The sequence below is a fragment of the Cyprinus carpio genome, chromosome A8, assembly GCF_018340385.1.
Source record: "Cyprinus carpio isolate SPL01 chromosome A8, ASM1834038v1, whole genome shotgun sequence".
Taxonomy (NCBI): Eukaryota; Metazoa; Chordata; class Actinopteri; order Cypriniformes; family Cyprinidae; genus Cyprinus; species Cyprinus carpio.
This window is the reverse complement of record NC_056579.1, coordinates 15,044,927-15,061,185: the sequence shown is the minus strand read 5'-3', so window position 1 is coordinate 15,061,185 and position 16,259 is coordinate 15,044,927. Positions and strand designations below refer to the sequence as shown.

The window sequence follows — 16,259 nt, the reverse complement described above, 5'->3', positions numbered from 1 at the left end:
TTTTTTTATGTATTAACGTGTTTATTTTACTGCTCATGAAACTTTGGCCATGCCTTTTTTTTTTCTCATAGCTTTATTTTTCTCCATGTATTTCTTCTTTTTTATTTTAATGCAGTGCTTACTGCAAATCAGTGAATAAATGAGTGGATCACAGAAAATTTAGGAGATGTAAATCGTCTGGGAATATTTTAATTGCACCACAACACAACACGCAAATCATATAAAACTATTTACACAGTAAATATGAAAAGCCAAAGAAAACAGTGCAAAAACTAGAGAAAATAATAATAATAATAATAATAAAAATTGTACACAGATGATCTTAAGAAATGCCAAGCGGATCTAGTATATATATATAAAAATAAAAAAAAATAATAGGAAAAGATTTAAAACATTGTCAGTGTCCTGCACTGAGGAGTGCCAGATTGTCTATTCATACAGTCTCATAAAAACTGCTCATGTATCAAGAGTTTGTGTGATCTTAAAAAAAACATCCTTCCCCAATGCAAAAGAAAGAAGAAAAAAACATTTTGAATGAGAGACATATTCTCTATTAATCAATTCAAACTGCACAGTTTAAGTTACAGTACAACTTGCAGCAAATCATACAAAAACTTTGAGAGTTATGGACATTGCAACTAGTGCAAAGATCCCTGACGAATGTTTTAGCACCTTGTTTAGCCCCTTAACAACAGGGCATTTATGTCTCCTTACACAGTGGTTGCTTGATAATAGCCTACAACAAATACAGACATAGCTGCTCGTGGTTCACAAAGCTCAGATGTGCAAGATTTCCTGAGAAGAAATTAGATTAATCAGACATTTTTGAGGTGAAGGGAAGTGAAATGCCCGGTGAACAAGAACTTAGTTTATATAGTACAATTCTTCAACCTGATAAAGTAGGGAAATTTACACTGTATGCTTTAGACCAGAGTGTGAGAATTTGTTGTAAGAGACAGAAAAGTTTCCTGAGGGTTTATTGCATGCTACATCCAAAGAAATCTGCACCAACGTGGCGTGGGTAACCTTCCAAAACCTTACGCTGAACTGGGTCAAACTTCCAGTACTGACGACGTCTGATGAAGACGGCAAAGCCTGTGGAGCATACAACAGTTTGCAAGAAAATTAATTAATGGGAAATGGGAATTCATAACACAATGTATTAATATTGCACAACTACATACTTAGTAATTATAAATCAGAACTGCTAGGGTGCACAAGTATGTTGAGTAGTAACTTGACTCAAAACAACTGTCACTGACTATTGCTGCTGAAATATCGCCCTCTTCTGTCAGAGGTCTGTCACACTCACCAATTAAAATTGGCAGAGCAGTGACAGATCAAATTACTGCCTTTTTCTCTTGTCAAGGGAGCTATTAGGATGCTATTCACGAGTGACTTTGTGAACATGACCTACTCCATCCATTTGAGTCACTTTGACCCACAAACACATTTTGTATGTGATCCACTAAAAATGTCTCAGCTGTGTTGTATAACATGTGCTTTCTGGGTCAGAGTGACTTAAAATGATGCAGCATGTGCAGCTTCAGTTAGAAATAGATCTACATTCCAAAAACAGCAGACTGTTCTGAGATGTACACAGGCCTGGCGCCGGAGTGGGGCTGGGGGGCCAGGCATAAAATAGTAAAACAGCTGGCATATGAGTGCGTATCATTGTTTGCATTCTGAAGAGAGTGGAATGTTTCTATGACGTGCTATTTACAGCGGTGAGCAAAGTAGCCAATCACAGACATATCTGTTGATTTCTTGAATGCAATGGACAATCAGTGCTGGTCTGCACACTCACAAATCTTCTCACTAACAAAGTGTAGACAGAGCACTCTGCACGCTGTCTAGGCAATATATAGCAACTTATATAAAACATATTTGGAATTTGAAAAAAACTTTTCAAAGATTTTCATGCTTAACCAGTGGCCATGTACACACTCCAATGCAAATCTACATATAAACGCAGGATTAACTCTAGGAATTACGATGCAATGGAGCTTCAGTGATTTAGTTAGGTAAGGGAATATTTATTGTATTGGCTTCCATGCCAAATCAAGCATACATGATGCTTGCTGTTTCTGTTTCTGTTTGACATTAACAGTAAAGGTTGTGAACGTAGGCGCTTTAATAATTAAATATAAATGATATGTGCGGTGGTCAGTTCACAGCAGGGACTTTTCCATTAAGTAAATATTTGCCACCTTCAAATGATTTCCATTTTTTTTCCATTATAAGGTTATTTTTTCAAACCTTATTAGATTTATCACTTTTTATGTCAAATTCTTATATTTCATCAACAAATTCAATCAGAATAATAAGACACAAATTGGTGGATAAAAATCTAATGAAATCAGTCTCAACAAAATCCATCTTTGCACATTTATAAGTGAAACAATACCTCAATATCAAAAAAAATTAAAACATAATAAAAAATAATCTAAAAATACCATATAAAAACTTAAATAAAACAATTTACACTTAAATTAAATGATACTTCAGTATCCTAAAAATAACATTTTTAAAATTTAAACATAACATTTAACTGAAATACTACAAAAAATAAAAAAAAAAAAACAGCAAGTAGCTACAAACAACTCTAATAATATTAACCAAAAAACTAATAAAAAAAACCAATCAAAAAAAATCCATTCATAAAATAATGAAAGTGGTTAAAAATCGAAATAATTGAATTGAACTTTTGAATGGTCCATTGAATTAGTCACTCAAATGATTAATAAAAAAACAGATTCATAAAACTTTCTTAACTTACACAACTTGATTTCTTTCATGTTAATAATATTAACATTTACTAATGTGTATTAAAAAGGCTGAGCTTGAAGTACCATGCGCATCCTGGAAGGCAGCATCAATCTCATCAGGGATTCCCCGCCAGTCCCGCTGGATGCTGCGTGGGAAGGCCGGGTCCACTCTGTTCTCTTGGGAATCCAAACGCCAGTAGTTTCCTGACTTGAAGAAGTATGTATGGTGGACGTGTTGTTCCTTTAAGCGCAGTGCAGCCTGAATGTGTGTGACAGGAAGGCCTATAGTCTGGAGAGGGTCTGGTCCTTTTATCTTGTGTTCTGCATCAAACACCCAGTAGTTGGAACCTAACAGAGGACATATGGTAAAGAGTAAATATAAATAAAGAGTAAATATGACAGCATTAATGTAGTATTTTAATTCAATATAACTGTCGCTATATTCCATTTTAGCTTTGTTTGCCTATTATTTGTTATTGATCTGAAAATTCACTGCACTTTTGTAAAACAAACAACAAAGGCAAATAACTATCAGACTCCATCTAAAGAATTTTTTATCTGATTACACAATTTAAAACTACACAGTATTAAACATTTGTTCAATGTAATGAAAACAAATGTATCAGTCTATCTGCATGTTCAAAGTCAGCATGAAATGGAAATTCACAAAATGCATCTTAATTTCTAAATTTCTTGATTTCTAAATGCATCTTAATGATCTTACTGTGTACAAATAATTGTGTATGTGCATTTATTTTATTTTATAATTATAATTTTTTTTTTTTTTTTTTGACCTTGTAATTTTTAATAAAAATGACATCACAACTTAAACTTCCAGTTGCTGGGTGATTTAAAAAAAAAGATATTTTTCAGCTTTTGAATGATATTCAATATTCTAAAATGGCTTAGATTATTTTTTTTAAACAGCGGTTATCTTATAAATCAGTATAAAAAGCTGAAAGACAGTAAATAATCTTAATTGTTATACAGATCACAAAATGGCATGTTTAGACTTTTATGGCCATAAATTATGGAAAAGTGAATTTAAGATGTTTTAATGCTCTTTAAGGATCCACAAACACCTTTTGTCTATAAAACTGTTTTGAGTGATAATCATAATCATAATCAAGTACATTCACATCAACATACCACATGTTTGACTCACTGAACCAATGCTATTCCTGTTCTAAATGCATAGAGTAAATTTTAACCCAAATTTTCAATCTTGAAATGATACATTTTATTCTGTAAAATTCACAAGTACCATCTGAGATCCAATAACCACCTATAAGTGTACAGTACTGTTTTGGTACTGCACAACACATGTATTTATCTGTTGTTAGTAGCATGTTTTCTGCGTGCTCATGTTTTATCATGCCCTGCATTAGAGGCACAAAGCAGGATGCTTCAGATATGGGTCAAGGGGAAGTACCGCACCACCCAGTACCATAGATATGTACATAACCAGGCCTGTCTGATCCTGTCCTCCAACCACAAATCACCACAGTCAGCCACTGGTGCTGAACTCACCCACCTTTAAAGAACCAGATATTGCCCCTTTTGTCTTCATAGGCAGCGCCTACATTCCCTGGAATGCCCCTCCAGTGTCGAGAGGCCAGGGCAGGATATCCCGCCTGCAGACGGCCCTCCCTGATGCGCCAGGCATAGCTGGCCTTGAAGAAGAACAATTCCCCACGGATTACAGACACGGCATCGAAATCTGTTTGACAAGAGTCAGGCTACAAACAGTGACATCGAGAGGAGATGGGATAACGTAAGTGAGAATGAAGGGAACAAACTGATTTAAAATATGTGATATTTTAGGAATATTTTGGGCTTAATACAATAATTATTATAATACAATACAATTGCAATATATTTATAACATTAATAATGATTACCACAAAAAAACTATAATTATGAATTGCCTCTGGTTTTCTTTAAAAAAAAAAGAAGCAAAAATGAGGTTAAATTGACAAATTACACAATAAAAAATGTCATTGTTAACATATTTAGTCTATACTATTGAAACAGTGAGTATATTAACATTTACTATTATTATTATTTGCAAGAGCCTCACCGTGACCTCAATTTTTGATTTTTTAAATTATCTTTTGTGGTAATCAGCTTTATGGCAATGCTGTTGATGTTGCTGTCGACATTCTTTTAAATGTGTAATATTTTCAGTGTTAAAATGTTCAGTGACTCACTACAGTGGTGATAATCTCATTGGTTTCTAAAGGGATTTGGACCGGGGCTTGCGGCCGGGAGCCATAGAGGTACTGAATCCCTTTCTTGTCATCCTCACTGAGCTGGAGAGGATAAGAGAAGCTGTAAAATGGGGACATTAAGGCTCCAGGCTCCAGAGAATGCTGTAGACCCAGGACATGGCCAAACTCATGTGCTGCCACCTGAAGAAGATCAGTTCCTGTAGAACGACATTTAAAATGAGGCATTTTCACACAAATCTGATTTGGCTTTTATATCTGATCTTAAGGAATGACTCTCATTTTGTTTGTTCTGATTTGTTTGTTCAGACAGGGTCATCAACATCTGGTGCATCTACATCGGTTTCTGTAGTAATGATGCCAGGAGACTTTCTCATTCAACAGCTGAGAGTAGCTGTCAGTGTGGAAAGAGAAGACAGAAAACCAGACATCTTGCCTTTGCTCGTGTCTATGGTGACATCTCACCATGAACTCAAAAGGTGCAGAAACCTTACAAAATAACACACACTTTGTATGATGTCATGCATTTGTATGATAAAAAAACAGATATTAATCGCTTTAATCAGTTTAATCTGTCAAATCGCATATGGATGTAGATTGGGTTTAAGATTGGAGCCAAATATGCAAAAAACTTAAAACATATCAGAGATGTATCCAAACTTTCCAGGTAATTTTTTGAAAACAGAATCTATAATACATTCACTGATTTATTCCTCTACAATGCATGTTATCTGTATTTGAGATTTCAAGCTTTCCAAGTGAGTGCCAGGCAGTGAAGCAGTATGAATATTCTGCAACTTACCAAGTTCATTGCCAACCGTCCAGGACTCATCATAGTCAAAATGAATGTCTCCCTCCCGATGTGTCCTCGGGAAAAAAGCATGAGCCAGGATCCCACCGGGGCCATCAAAGGGCAAATTATCACCATGCCAGAACCTAATATGGAAAACACACACACACACACACACACACACACACACACACACACATACATACGCATATATATATATACTCACTATTTAATATCTTTGCATCACAGTAGGATTATCACATAAAAATAAACAAGTTAAAGCACTATTTTCCCCATTTATACGTGTGACTTGAACTAAATATTCAGTGTTACCTAGTATTAACATAGCAGAAAATAGACTGACATTAAGAGCTATTGGATGTGATATGATTTGATATGTGATACATTTGTTCACTTATTAATCTCTTTAGTGTGATACCTAAAGACATAAATATGAAAATATGAAATTAATATAAATATTTCCATGTAAAATAATGTAGACTTGTGTTAGATAACTGTACTATACTATCATACTATATTGAATACTACACCAGTACTCACTTTATCTTGTAACCCTTTTATTTATTTGCAGGCTAAATTAATCAAGGGTGATGAATACACCTGTGAAGAGGGTATTTCCGAAACAACTTTAACTGAGAATATGATTTTGCACTCAGGTGACACTATGAAATTCACCAGACTAATCTCATATCAGTTCAGAAGCCAGAGACCAAAAGCAAAAATGACTTAAACTGCTTCACTCTGTTACACCTAGGCATACTGAAGGATGATTTTTTTGTTACCTTGCGAAGTCAATGACTATGTCGGCCTCTTGGTTGATAACCTCAGTAAAGGTGAGGGGCGTGACATCACTCCAAATCTTGAGAGCTTCCTTTAAAACCCGCTTCACTTTATCCTTACTCACCTGCCATGGGAAACTATGGATTCTGAACACACATAGACACAGTCATACTCAAAGTTTATCAACAAAACACACATGATCATGTTTGCCCCTGCATTCACGCATTGTGTTACAGACCACCGGTCCTTGCACTGCTGGACCACCAACCGACACAAACCCACATCAGAGACCACCAGTGATTCATTTTTATTATTCATCACCATAGGCATCTGTCTGGTGAGCATGCCACATGTGCTCTGAATGGTTGTTTCATGAGCATAACGAAACTGTGGTTTCAGTGTTATTATGTGTAGCTTCATGACCCAGTTCTCTGACAGGAGCAGAAGTCACCCTGCAGGGATCCTGTTACCTCAGACAGATATCAGACTGTTCTCAATCTTCACTTACAATTTGGGCATGATTAACCTTTTATTATAGTCAATTACATAAAGGTGAGAACTCTTCAAATATTTGTGTTGAACAGCAGTACAAATCCATTTTTGCTTTCCCATTTGCTCTAATTGCAAAGGAAAAAATCAACAATAGCGTTGCAATGACTTTCCAAAAACGGAACAAAATATTGTGAGACTTATTATGAGGCTGAAAAAAGAGAAAGATGTAAAATTTGTCGTCACTCCCTCAGTTGTTGTGTTAGAAACACCTACACATCAGCGTTAACCAGTTTTATGTAACTGAATGGCAAGGTATCACAAAGTATAGTGTTACTGTATGTATATAATTAAAAAAAAAGTAAAAAAAAAAAAAAAAAAAAACTCATGATGACTTAGATGATAGAAAGTTAAGAACTGTTGAAACGTCATCACAGTCTGTGAAAACAGTCCATCAAGAAAGTTTAAGTTTATTTAACTTATTAAATAAATAATTCCATGTTGCTTTGGATAAAAACCTGTGCTAAATGACTAAATGCAAAAGTAAAGGTATATATATATATATATACACACACACACACATATATAAACACACACTTTCCTTCAAAAAATGTAAACATTTCGTTTATCTTATAATGCCCCATTCTAATACAAAATGCATGCCTCTGTACTGTTCAGCCATGAAAATATTACACAAAGAACAATGTAGAGCAACAAGACCTCAGAAAGAAAAGTGAGTATCCTACATCTTCAACCGGATGCATCCACACTGTGCTGCCTGTGAATAGATTCCTGTACAAATGTGGCTGATTACTACTCTCTCAGAGACGACCCTTTTCTCCCTCAAACATCTGACTATAATGTCTCTGCATTCCTCCACATAAACTGACTGCTGTAAGCATTATCAGAACTGAGATAGAAAGTGCTATCAGCACACAAACATTATTGTTTATTCAGATATTGAATAAGGACAAAAATGACCCTTTTTTTACGATGAAAAGAGACAGGCACTGTGCCACTGAAAAGATCTGGAGCTTGTTGTAACTAAAAAAAGAAAAGAAAAATAATGTTAAAGAACTTATTTGTTTGCCAACAATAATAAGTGTGATTATAATAATAAATATATAATATAACAGATAATAAAAACTATTTTCATAGTATACAATTCCAAGATTATTAGAAATCTAAATGATTATTATCATTGTTGTTCTTGTTGTTATTATTAAATAATTAAAATCAACCATCGTAACAAGACAATTTCAGTTACTTGGTGCACATGGAATACCATTTAGTAGGACTAAGTTACACAGTTGATTTATAAGCTAATAGTAATTATATCTTATTATATTATTATATCAAACCTGGAAAATTACGTGGATTTAGGGAGAAAAATTAGATTCTAGTGAATTATTCATAAGATATATTGTGATTTTAATCAGGAGAACAGACAACAAATGCACAGTATATGTTGCCTTTTTTCATATTGTTACAGCAGATTACAAAGGAAAAAAGAAATAATCAGGAGGAAAATAATGCAGCAGATGGAAAAGAGCTCTTGCCATAGATATTGATCTTATATCTTCACATTAAAATATCAAGTGTAAAATAGAACATGGAAGAACTTATTCGGTCAAACTGACAATTTATTTGTATCACAATTTAATGAACTGAAATTCATCTTTTTGCATGGAACTTCCCCTCTCAAGCACCTCCTATAATTTAAAATGCAGTAGGCTTACTAGAAAAAATGGTGTATATATTATTTAGAATTATAATGAATGATCTTGATTTCCTTGTACACCTTACTTGTAAGTGAGGTCAGTTTTTGGCCAGCGTCCTCCAAAAATCACATAGCGTTTCTGTCGGGGGTGCCTGCTAAGATGCACCTCTCTCTGGTCAGGGTAGTCTGGGACGCCACAGCGCAGTGGACCTGCGCCCCCGGGGCTGTTCCTGAGCTGGGTGTTGAGCTGTGGCTCATCTTTTGGCCATGCTTGAGGTTTGAAGGTGTCCTGAGGGTGGGGGACCCTGTCTCTCCTCTTTTGAAAGAGGGAATGAGGAATCCGTGGTAAACCCTGCGATGGAAAAAATAAATGAACTGAATGGCAACAATCACTATACAAATTTGCTGAAGGAAATTACCCATGCTAATACTGGTTAGCTAGTTAGTTAGCTATCATCACTACACCATTATGCAGACAAAAAGCATGTTTCTCCATTAAAAGTTGTGTATTGGAGAAATTGACACTTTTCATCCCCCCATGGAAACACTGAAAATAAGAAGAAATGTTTCTAGAGTAGCAAAGCTGTATATTAGAAGGATTTCTGAAGGATCATGTGACACTAAAGACTGGAGTAATGATGCTTTACCATCACAGCAATAAATAGTGATTTAAAATACATTAAAATAGAAAATAGTTGTTTTAAATTGTAATACTATTTCACAATATTATTGTTTTCTTCAAATAAATGCAGCCTTGGTGAGCATTGTTCAAAAACAATCCTAAACGACCCCTAAAATTTAAATTAAAGTATATTGCCAGAAAATGCTCTTGACATAACTAAAGTCTATTTGTCTCAAATATGATAAACTGATTTAGTTTGAGAAAAAAAATACTGAAGCTGTTTGGCAAGGCCACAGTTTATGATAATAAACCTCTTGCATGTTAATGAACATTAAATAAAAACAAACAAGCCAAACCAGCCTAATCTGATACAAGAAGCAAAATCATGTTCTTTCCTCGCTGATGCTGTTTACTTACTGTGGGAAATGATAGCGGATGGACTGCTTATAGTCCCTAAACATTCTTTGGAGGAAATGGATGTTCATTAACATGGGCGTTAAAAACTGAGAAAAATGCAGTGGGCAGCACTGTGGCATTTTCAGACAGAATTCTGAGCATTTATAGAGGCTTTAAACTTCAAGATGTTTCAGCTTTCATTTACAGTACTCACCTTTTACCCATTTACAGAAAAATGTCTAAATACTTCATTGACATGAAATCAACATTTACCTCAAAAAGCTAAATATGTTACGATTTGAAGAATTTACAATGAGCTCTATATTATTATATTCAAATTTGTATGTTATCTTCATGTCTTTATTTGGACTAAGAGGAAAAATACAGTTCTGACAAGGTGCCCTTGTTTTTTTCTTGACTGGTTTACAAAATATTATAAAATGTTCAGGACTTTTGCAAAGAAACAGCAAACAGGCTAAACGTTTTCCCCTTAGTGACCCCGTGTCTCTCTCCTAGGGATGGTGACACAGAGGTGGCTCCTTATGCATGAAACAGAGCTGCTATATTGGAGACGATGCCCAGCAGGAACTGTAGAATGTTCCCTGGTCTCTGAGCGAGACTTTCTACCAGCATGCTGTTTTCAAACATGTGCACGTAGACAGTTGTGGTTCATTTTCAATGCCATTTATTGACTTTAAAATTATGTTTAACATTACAGTATATTATGTTCATATGTATCATAAAACAAAAAATAACATTTTGAATACATGATCACACACACACACATATATATATATACTGTATACACATCTAAAGGTAAAGGTGTTGTTACAAATATGATAAATCATTAATTTACAAATAATTATGTTTTTAGGGAGTTGCATCACATGACATTTTAGTCTCCATTCACCTGGACTCCGATATTTTAAGATACATATTGACCTAGAAGGCATCATTTCCTGTTTTATGTTTTTTTTTTTTTCCTACGTGATTCTGTTTGTTGGTGCACCACATTACTTTGATTTAGTTTTTTAAATAGGATTTAGTATTATAAAATAATCAAGGAAACAGTCAAAGCAGGTTCTTAAAATGTTGATAAAATATTAAATTATTTTAATATTCAAAAGTAAAAAAATTTAGGAATATCAATATTTTTTTTTTATCAGGACAATTGTATCAACCTGATATTTTATTATTTTATGCCATAAATAAAATTTAATACAGAAATTAAAAACATGCTCCTCGTACAGCTCATGGAACATCAATACTTACACTGTACAGCTCAATCTAATCTCATGACCAATATGGATACAAACTGATCATGAAATTCAAACCAGATGCTGGATTAAATTTCTTTTCTCAGTTGTTTGTGTCATCATAACCATCCAACTGCATTGTGACTTCTGACCTATGAGTGGGTGACCCTGAAATAACACACACATTCCACGTCTGGCACACACAAAGATGTGGTGCTTTCTGCATTGTTCATTCAATGCAAGTTTCAAGAACTCTGGTTCAAAGTGTTTATGTGTTTGACCCACTTCTCAAAAATGCAGGGCAAGTTAGTACACATTTGGCTATATTATGCAGGGGGGAATGAAGTCAACACAATAGGTTGCTATTTTATGTGTGTGTGTGTGTGTGTGTGTGTGTGTGTGTGTGTGTGTGTGTGTGTGTGTGTGTGTGTGTGTGTGTGTAATAATTAATAGCATTGCCCAAGGTATCTTGATGTTCTGCCAAAACACAATCCCCAAAGTTTAAGCAGTTTATTTCATTAAATGTCTGAGGAGATTAAGACATCAAAATTTCATTTTAAATACACACAATGGAAATCAAGGCTGCAGTATGTGCTGATAAAAAACCTAGAGGTAGTGGCATGATGTGGAAAGGAATGCTATGGGTTTTTTCTGCTACATTTTTCTGCAAAGATCAGAGTGAATTTTAAAATAAGTGTGAGAATGTAGCTGTCCACTGTTATCAGCACTGTTTAAATGAACCATCTCACCCTTAAGCTACTGAAAATACCTTTTTAGAGAGCATGCCTGGGATCAAAATTCTGGGTCAGTGCTTAATAGGTTCACAGACAGGGAGAGAAAAACTTGTCTCAGTGAGTTTGAAAGCTAGCCAACAATGCTTTCTGATTCATTTTTTTAATGCTGGAAAATTCTGAGTCAGCATTTTGCCTGTAGTTTGACATAATTTATGTTTCAGATAAGCCCCCCAGACAAAGCAAAGTTATAAATGCTGCTGTCTTCTTTCATATATGGTTAAATTTGCCAGTGTAGGTCTGTGCTTGAGCCTCACTTGAGTGCCATGTTGGCCCCTATGTGCTGTTCTCCAGAACTCTGTCCTAGAGTAAAAACACCAGCAGAGATCCAGATTCACTGAGATCAGGCTAATGATATCTGAACTGTTCCAAAAGAGTGGCCTTTGTTTAACTAGACTGACAAGAAAGAGCGATATTGTGTGAATATGGGACCATTATGTTGCAAAAAATGCCAGGTGCTCATGTTGCATAATGGATGACTTTTTTAGGATTTTTGTCATTGCTTTCAACAAACTCGACAAGCCACTTTCAGTAGCAAAACAGTGATTTAAAGCTTAACTTTGTGCAACATTTTCACCTATCCAATACTGTATGCCAATACAGATACAACTCAACTGTAAATAAATCAATTTTCAGACTGATTTTTCAAAACATGTAAATGGTAATTCTGTTGAGCTATTAAAACTTTTTTATTTTTACTTCAGGGAATATTCTGGGTTCAGTACGAGATACTCTCAATTGGCAGCATTTGTGGCATAATGTTGATTACAAAAATATATATATATTTATACATTTCCCTCATTACATTTCCCTTCAAAGAAGCAAAAATCTGGGTTACAGTGAAGCACTTACAATGGAAGTGGACATACTACTCTTTTCACATTCTGTTTTTCACATACTATGTAGTAGGGAAGTATGCATATTTGAATGCAGCCACTTTTTTAATAGTGTAGTCACAAGTTCTAATCTACATGTGTGTAGTCATTAAAAAAAATTACTGACTAACCTTTACTATGTAAATTTATAACTCATTTTTCAAATTTAGTTCAAAACAAATGGTGTAAAATAACCGTAAAATTGAGATAAATTAACTGTGCAAGTAATACACAGGTTTTAAAAGAAAAAGCTTACATTTCTGCTTTTAAATATTTTTTTCAGGTAAGTAAGTAAGTAATATTTTTTAAGGTAATCACCTTTGTCACAAATGCTGTTAATTGAGTTAAACTTGTACTGAGCACCTGTTTGGAAACCATCATTATTTTTTCCTCAGTTTGGTGACTATTACCACGGAAATTACACACATCACCTTTAAGAAACAAGCATCTAAATCATAACTCATAAAGCAAGATTATTTCAGGACCAACTGACTAAAGGTCTGCATGAAATGATAAACTTATAGTACTTCCAGTAAATGGATCGTGCATGTTGGAATATTGTTTGATTTAGGTTGATATGTCGACCCCTCCTCTTTCCACATTTATCAAAAGTGCTAAATGAGTATTTCAATCCTTAAAAAAAACTAAAACTTTTTGGATGGGTAGAATGCAGGATCAAAGATCTGGGTCACTGTCCAATCTGCTTTACAGATATCAAACAGGAAGAAGAAAAAAGAAAAGCTAATCCTTACACCACCATATCACAACATTTCATAACAAGATAAATTATGCTTAAAAAGGATTGCCATTTGAACAAATATTTACAGGTAAATCCCCTAGAATCTGCAGCTGACTTGGGAGTGATGAGTGGTCCAGTGCAGGACTAAAGGAGACTTTCATGTAAGCTTTCAGTGATAAGCTCCCAGATACAGTATATGCTCAAGACCTCTATCTACCAGCAGTAGTAAATGGATCAAGTTTGGATCAGTGCCTGAAGGATTTTGGCACCTGGCTTATTCACATAAACCTATTTTTTCCCGCTCACACACACACACACACACACACACATATTCCTGCTCTGACACATCCAGGAAATCATGAAACCGATCATGCTTTGCTTGAATGACCCTGTCCAAATCAGTTTAGGTGAGTGAATCCCCTGACCCAATAACCTTGAATTACTAGGCTATAAAACACAATGATGTTTGTGATGGAAACACTGTTTGGGGTGCAGATGAATTCCCTCATACTTCAGAGGTCGTAAACTTCCAATTTTAAAGCTACAGTATGTAAGGTTTGTCCCTCTAGCGGTTAGTTTGTGTAATTATGTAAGTTTTGCTTCCACTATGCTATTCTGTGTTTTTTTTTTTTTTTTTTTTTTTTTTTTTTTTTTTGGCATACCTAGCGAAAGTCATTAAAGACATCTGAATTCCTGTTTCTGTATCTTAAGCACTTACATTTGCTTAATTTGATAATAAACAATATCACATAAGAACCTATAGACCCAATAAAACTGCTCTTAGACAGCACAGTCCCACTACAGGAGTGTATTAACAATAGTCTTTATTTCCCCATTTTTTTCATTTCGATGTATTTATAAACTAGCAAATAATGCTTAACCTGTGGATATGATAACTTTTATGCATTTTGTATGCTTCTTGTGTTTAGGCATTCAACCTTAACTAAAGTTAATTGAAAATGACTTGCCTTAAGTGGTGTAAATATCTAAGCTGCATATATTAACCTCAAATAAACTGCCTGGGAACAAGGGGCCAAAATAATCATAACAGGAAAAAGGACAGCACGGTTTCTGTCAGGAGACTATCACATTCCCTAAATTCTCTTTAGGCTCTGCATCTGTGTGTGTGTGAGAGTGAGGGAGTGTGTGTCCCTCCAGACGCCACAGAAAAGACAAACTTGCCCATGCCTGCACAATCCCTCGCTCTTTTGTCATCGCTGAGAGAACAAACAGACAACATTATATTTAATTTTAAACCTGAGTCATAATGAACACAACACTAAAATCCATTCTTCAGTTTTAGGAATGTGATGACAGGTTGGTTAGGCCATTTTAACAATCAAACAAACACTTCAAATATAGGGTATAAACAGAAAACCATAAAGAAAACTGTAAGCCTGTTGAGTACATTTTAAATTGAAAAATTTTATCAAGAGCATTTAATGGCAGTTAAACAGTTAAATGAGATGAAATTGCTCTCATAAGCATCATTTACTTAATCTGAATCATAAAAGAGTGAACAAACCCAGATGAAACTGACAGGTTCTGGCTTGTAAATGTAGAGGCTGCAGACGCTGTTTTACGATTTTGAATTATAACAATAACTGTAACAAGCCAAAACTTAGCAAATTTTGCTTTGTTCATCCTGATCTATTGTATTTTACCATGCAGCATTAAAGTAAAATAAAATGTATTTTATTAAACATTTTAAAGTAAAACTTTAAACAAACGCAAACTTTTGTAGCAAGTTACAACCCTAGAGCAGCTACATTTAAAATAACCACTTACTAAACAGAAACAATGCATCAAATGTGTGCATTAATAAACTCACCGAAGGCTGTTTGTGCTTCACGAGTCCTCGTCCCTCATGCAAAGGCGAGCATCTCACGGTCAGGAGCACATGCAGAGCGAAAGCGCCTGACAGAACCCCGGAGACCCGCATCCTCCTCCTGTATCCTCGAGCTCCGCCGCTGGAAGAAGTGGAAGTGCCTGAGAAGGTTGCTGCGCAAGCTCGCGCGATGCCTGAGGACGACTGCTGCTGCGGATACTGATGACACTTATTTATATGCAATGATTGCTTTGTTCTCTTTCCTCCAATACAAGGTTTTGGTTTTGTTTTTTATGGGCCGGAGTGACAATATTGCCTAGTCTCACCACGTGACTTTTAACTCTTTTGCCTCTGTGAGCGAATCAACTGCGCTTATTTCGGGGTTTACTGTTGATTAGATTTTTATTTGGTTTTATTGCGGTTTTGTCTAACTTTTATAGTGACTATTTATTCATGGAAACAACAAAATAGTCTCGTGATTTTTAGGGTAAAATGTTTCTGAAGAATAAAACGATGGCAAATGAAAATAAAACCGAGCTAAGATTCCGTGTGTGGCATTCTTAAGGCTCAAAACTTTAAATCACATTTATACTTTATTGCAGAGCGAGTGGAGATATAGCTTGTAAGCTATAGTTTTATCCCCTACTGTCATTTTAATGAGTCGGTTCTTATATAGCTTTTGGAAAGTTTATTCTTAAAGGGATGGTTCACCTTCAGTTGCTGGTCCCTACTGACTTAAAGTATGGAAGAAGAGGAAAAAACACTATGCAAGACATTGGGAACCAGCAACTGAAGGTGAACTATCCCTTTAAATGGTTCTCTGGCTGCACTGTATACTTGTATACTTTTTGAGTAGGTAGCTATTTCTTTTGAAAAAATAATAAGTGACAGTTAAAAATGTAGAGTTTCTATACTATAAATGCGTGTAGCATGAATGTAATCCGGACGTGCTGTAT

General features: G+C 35.1%; 1 protein-coding gene across 2 annotated transcripts; it reads right to left on the bottom strand.

The window, feature by feature from the left end:
- Positions 1 to 173: 173 nt before the first annotated feature.
- On the bottom strand, positions 174 to 15,610 carry LOC109101386 (stromelysin-3-like). Of its 2 annotated transcripts, none has more exons than XM_042762446.1 (8): positions 15,307 to 15,610; positions 8,883 to 9,148; positions 6,590 to 6,733; positions 5,799 to 5,932; positions 4,979 to 5,196; positions 4,303 to 4,441; positions 2,853 to 3,116; positions 174 to 1,095 (listed from the first exon to the last, which is right to left on the bottom strand). In XM_042762446.1, the coding sequence occupies exons 1-8, from the start codon at positions 15,415 to 15,417 to the stop codon at positions 977 to 979; spliced, it is 1,395 nt and encodes a 464-aa protein (XP_042618380.1). In that variant the 5' UTR covers positions 15,418 to 15,610; the 3' UTR covers positions 174 to 976. The 2 variants fall into 2 exon arrangements, with proteins under 2 accessions (XP_042618380.1, XP_042618379.1); XM_042762445.1 differs by having other exon boundaries at positions 4,303 to 4,507; positions 15,307 to 15,609.
- Between the last annotated feature and the right edge of the window lie 649 nt (positions 15,611 to 16,259).

What these genes read in the sequence shown, in the direction of transcription:
- LOC109101386 (XM_042762445.1), bottom strand. Translation starts at nt 15,417, where the DNA reads ATGCGGGTCTCCGGGGTTCTGTCAGGCGCTTTCGCTCTGCATGTGCTC. An exon ending in ATAGTCATTGACTTCGCAAG is followed by an intron (nt 5,933 to 6,589) that starts GTAACAAAAAAA and finishes TTTCCATATTAG; the next exon opens with GTTCTGGCATGGTGATAATT. An exon ending in TGCCTTCCAGGATGCGCATG is followed by an intron (nt 1,096 to 2,852) that starts GTACTTCAAGCT and finishes TATGCTCCACAG; the next exon opens with GCTTTGCCGTCTTCATCAGA.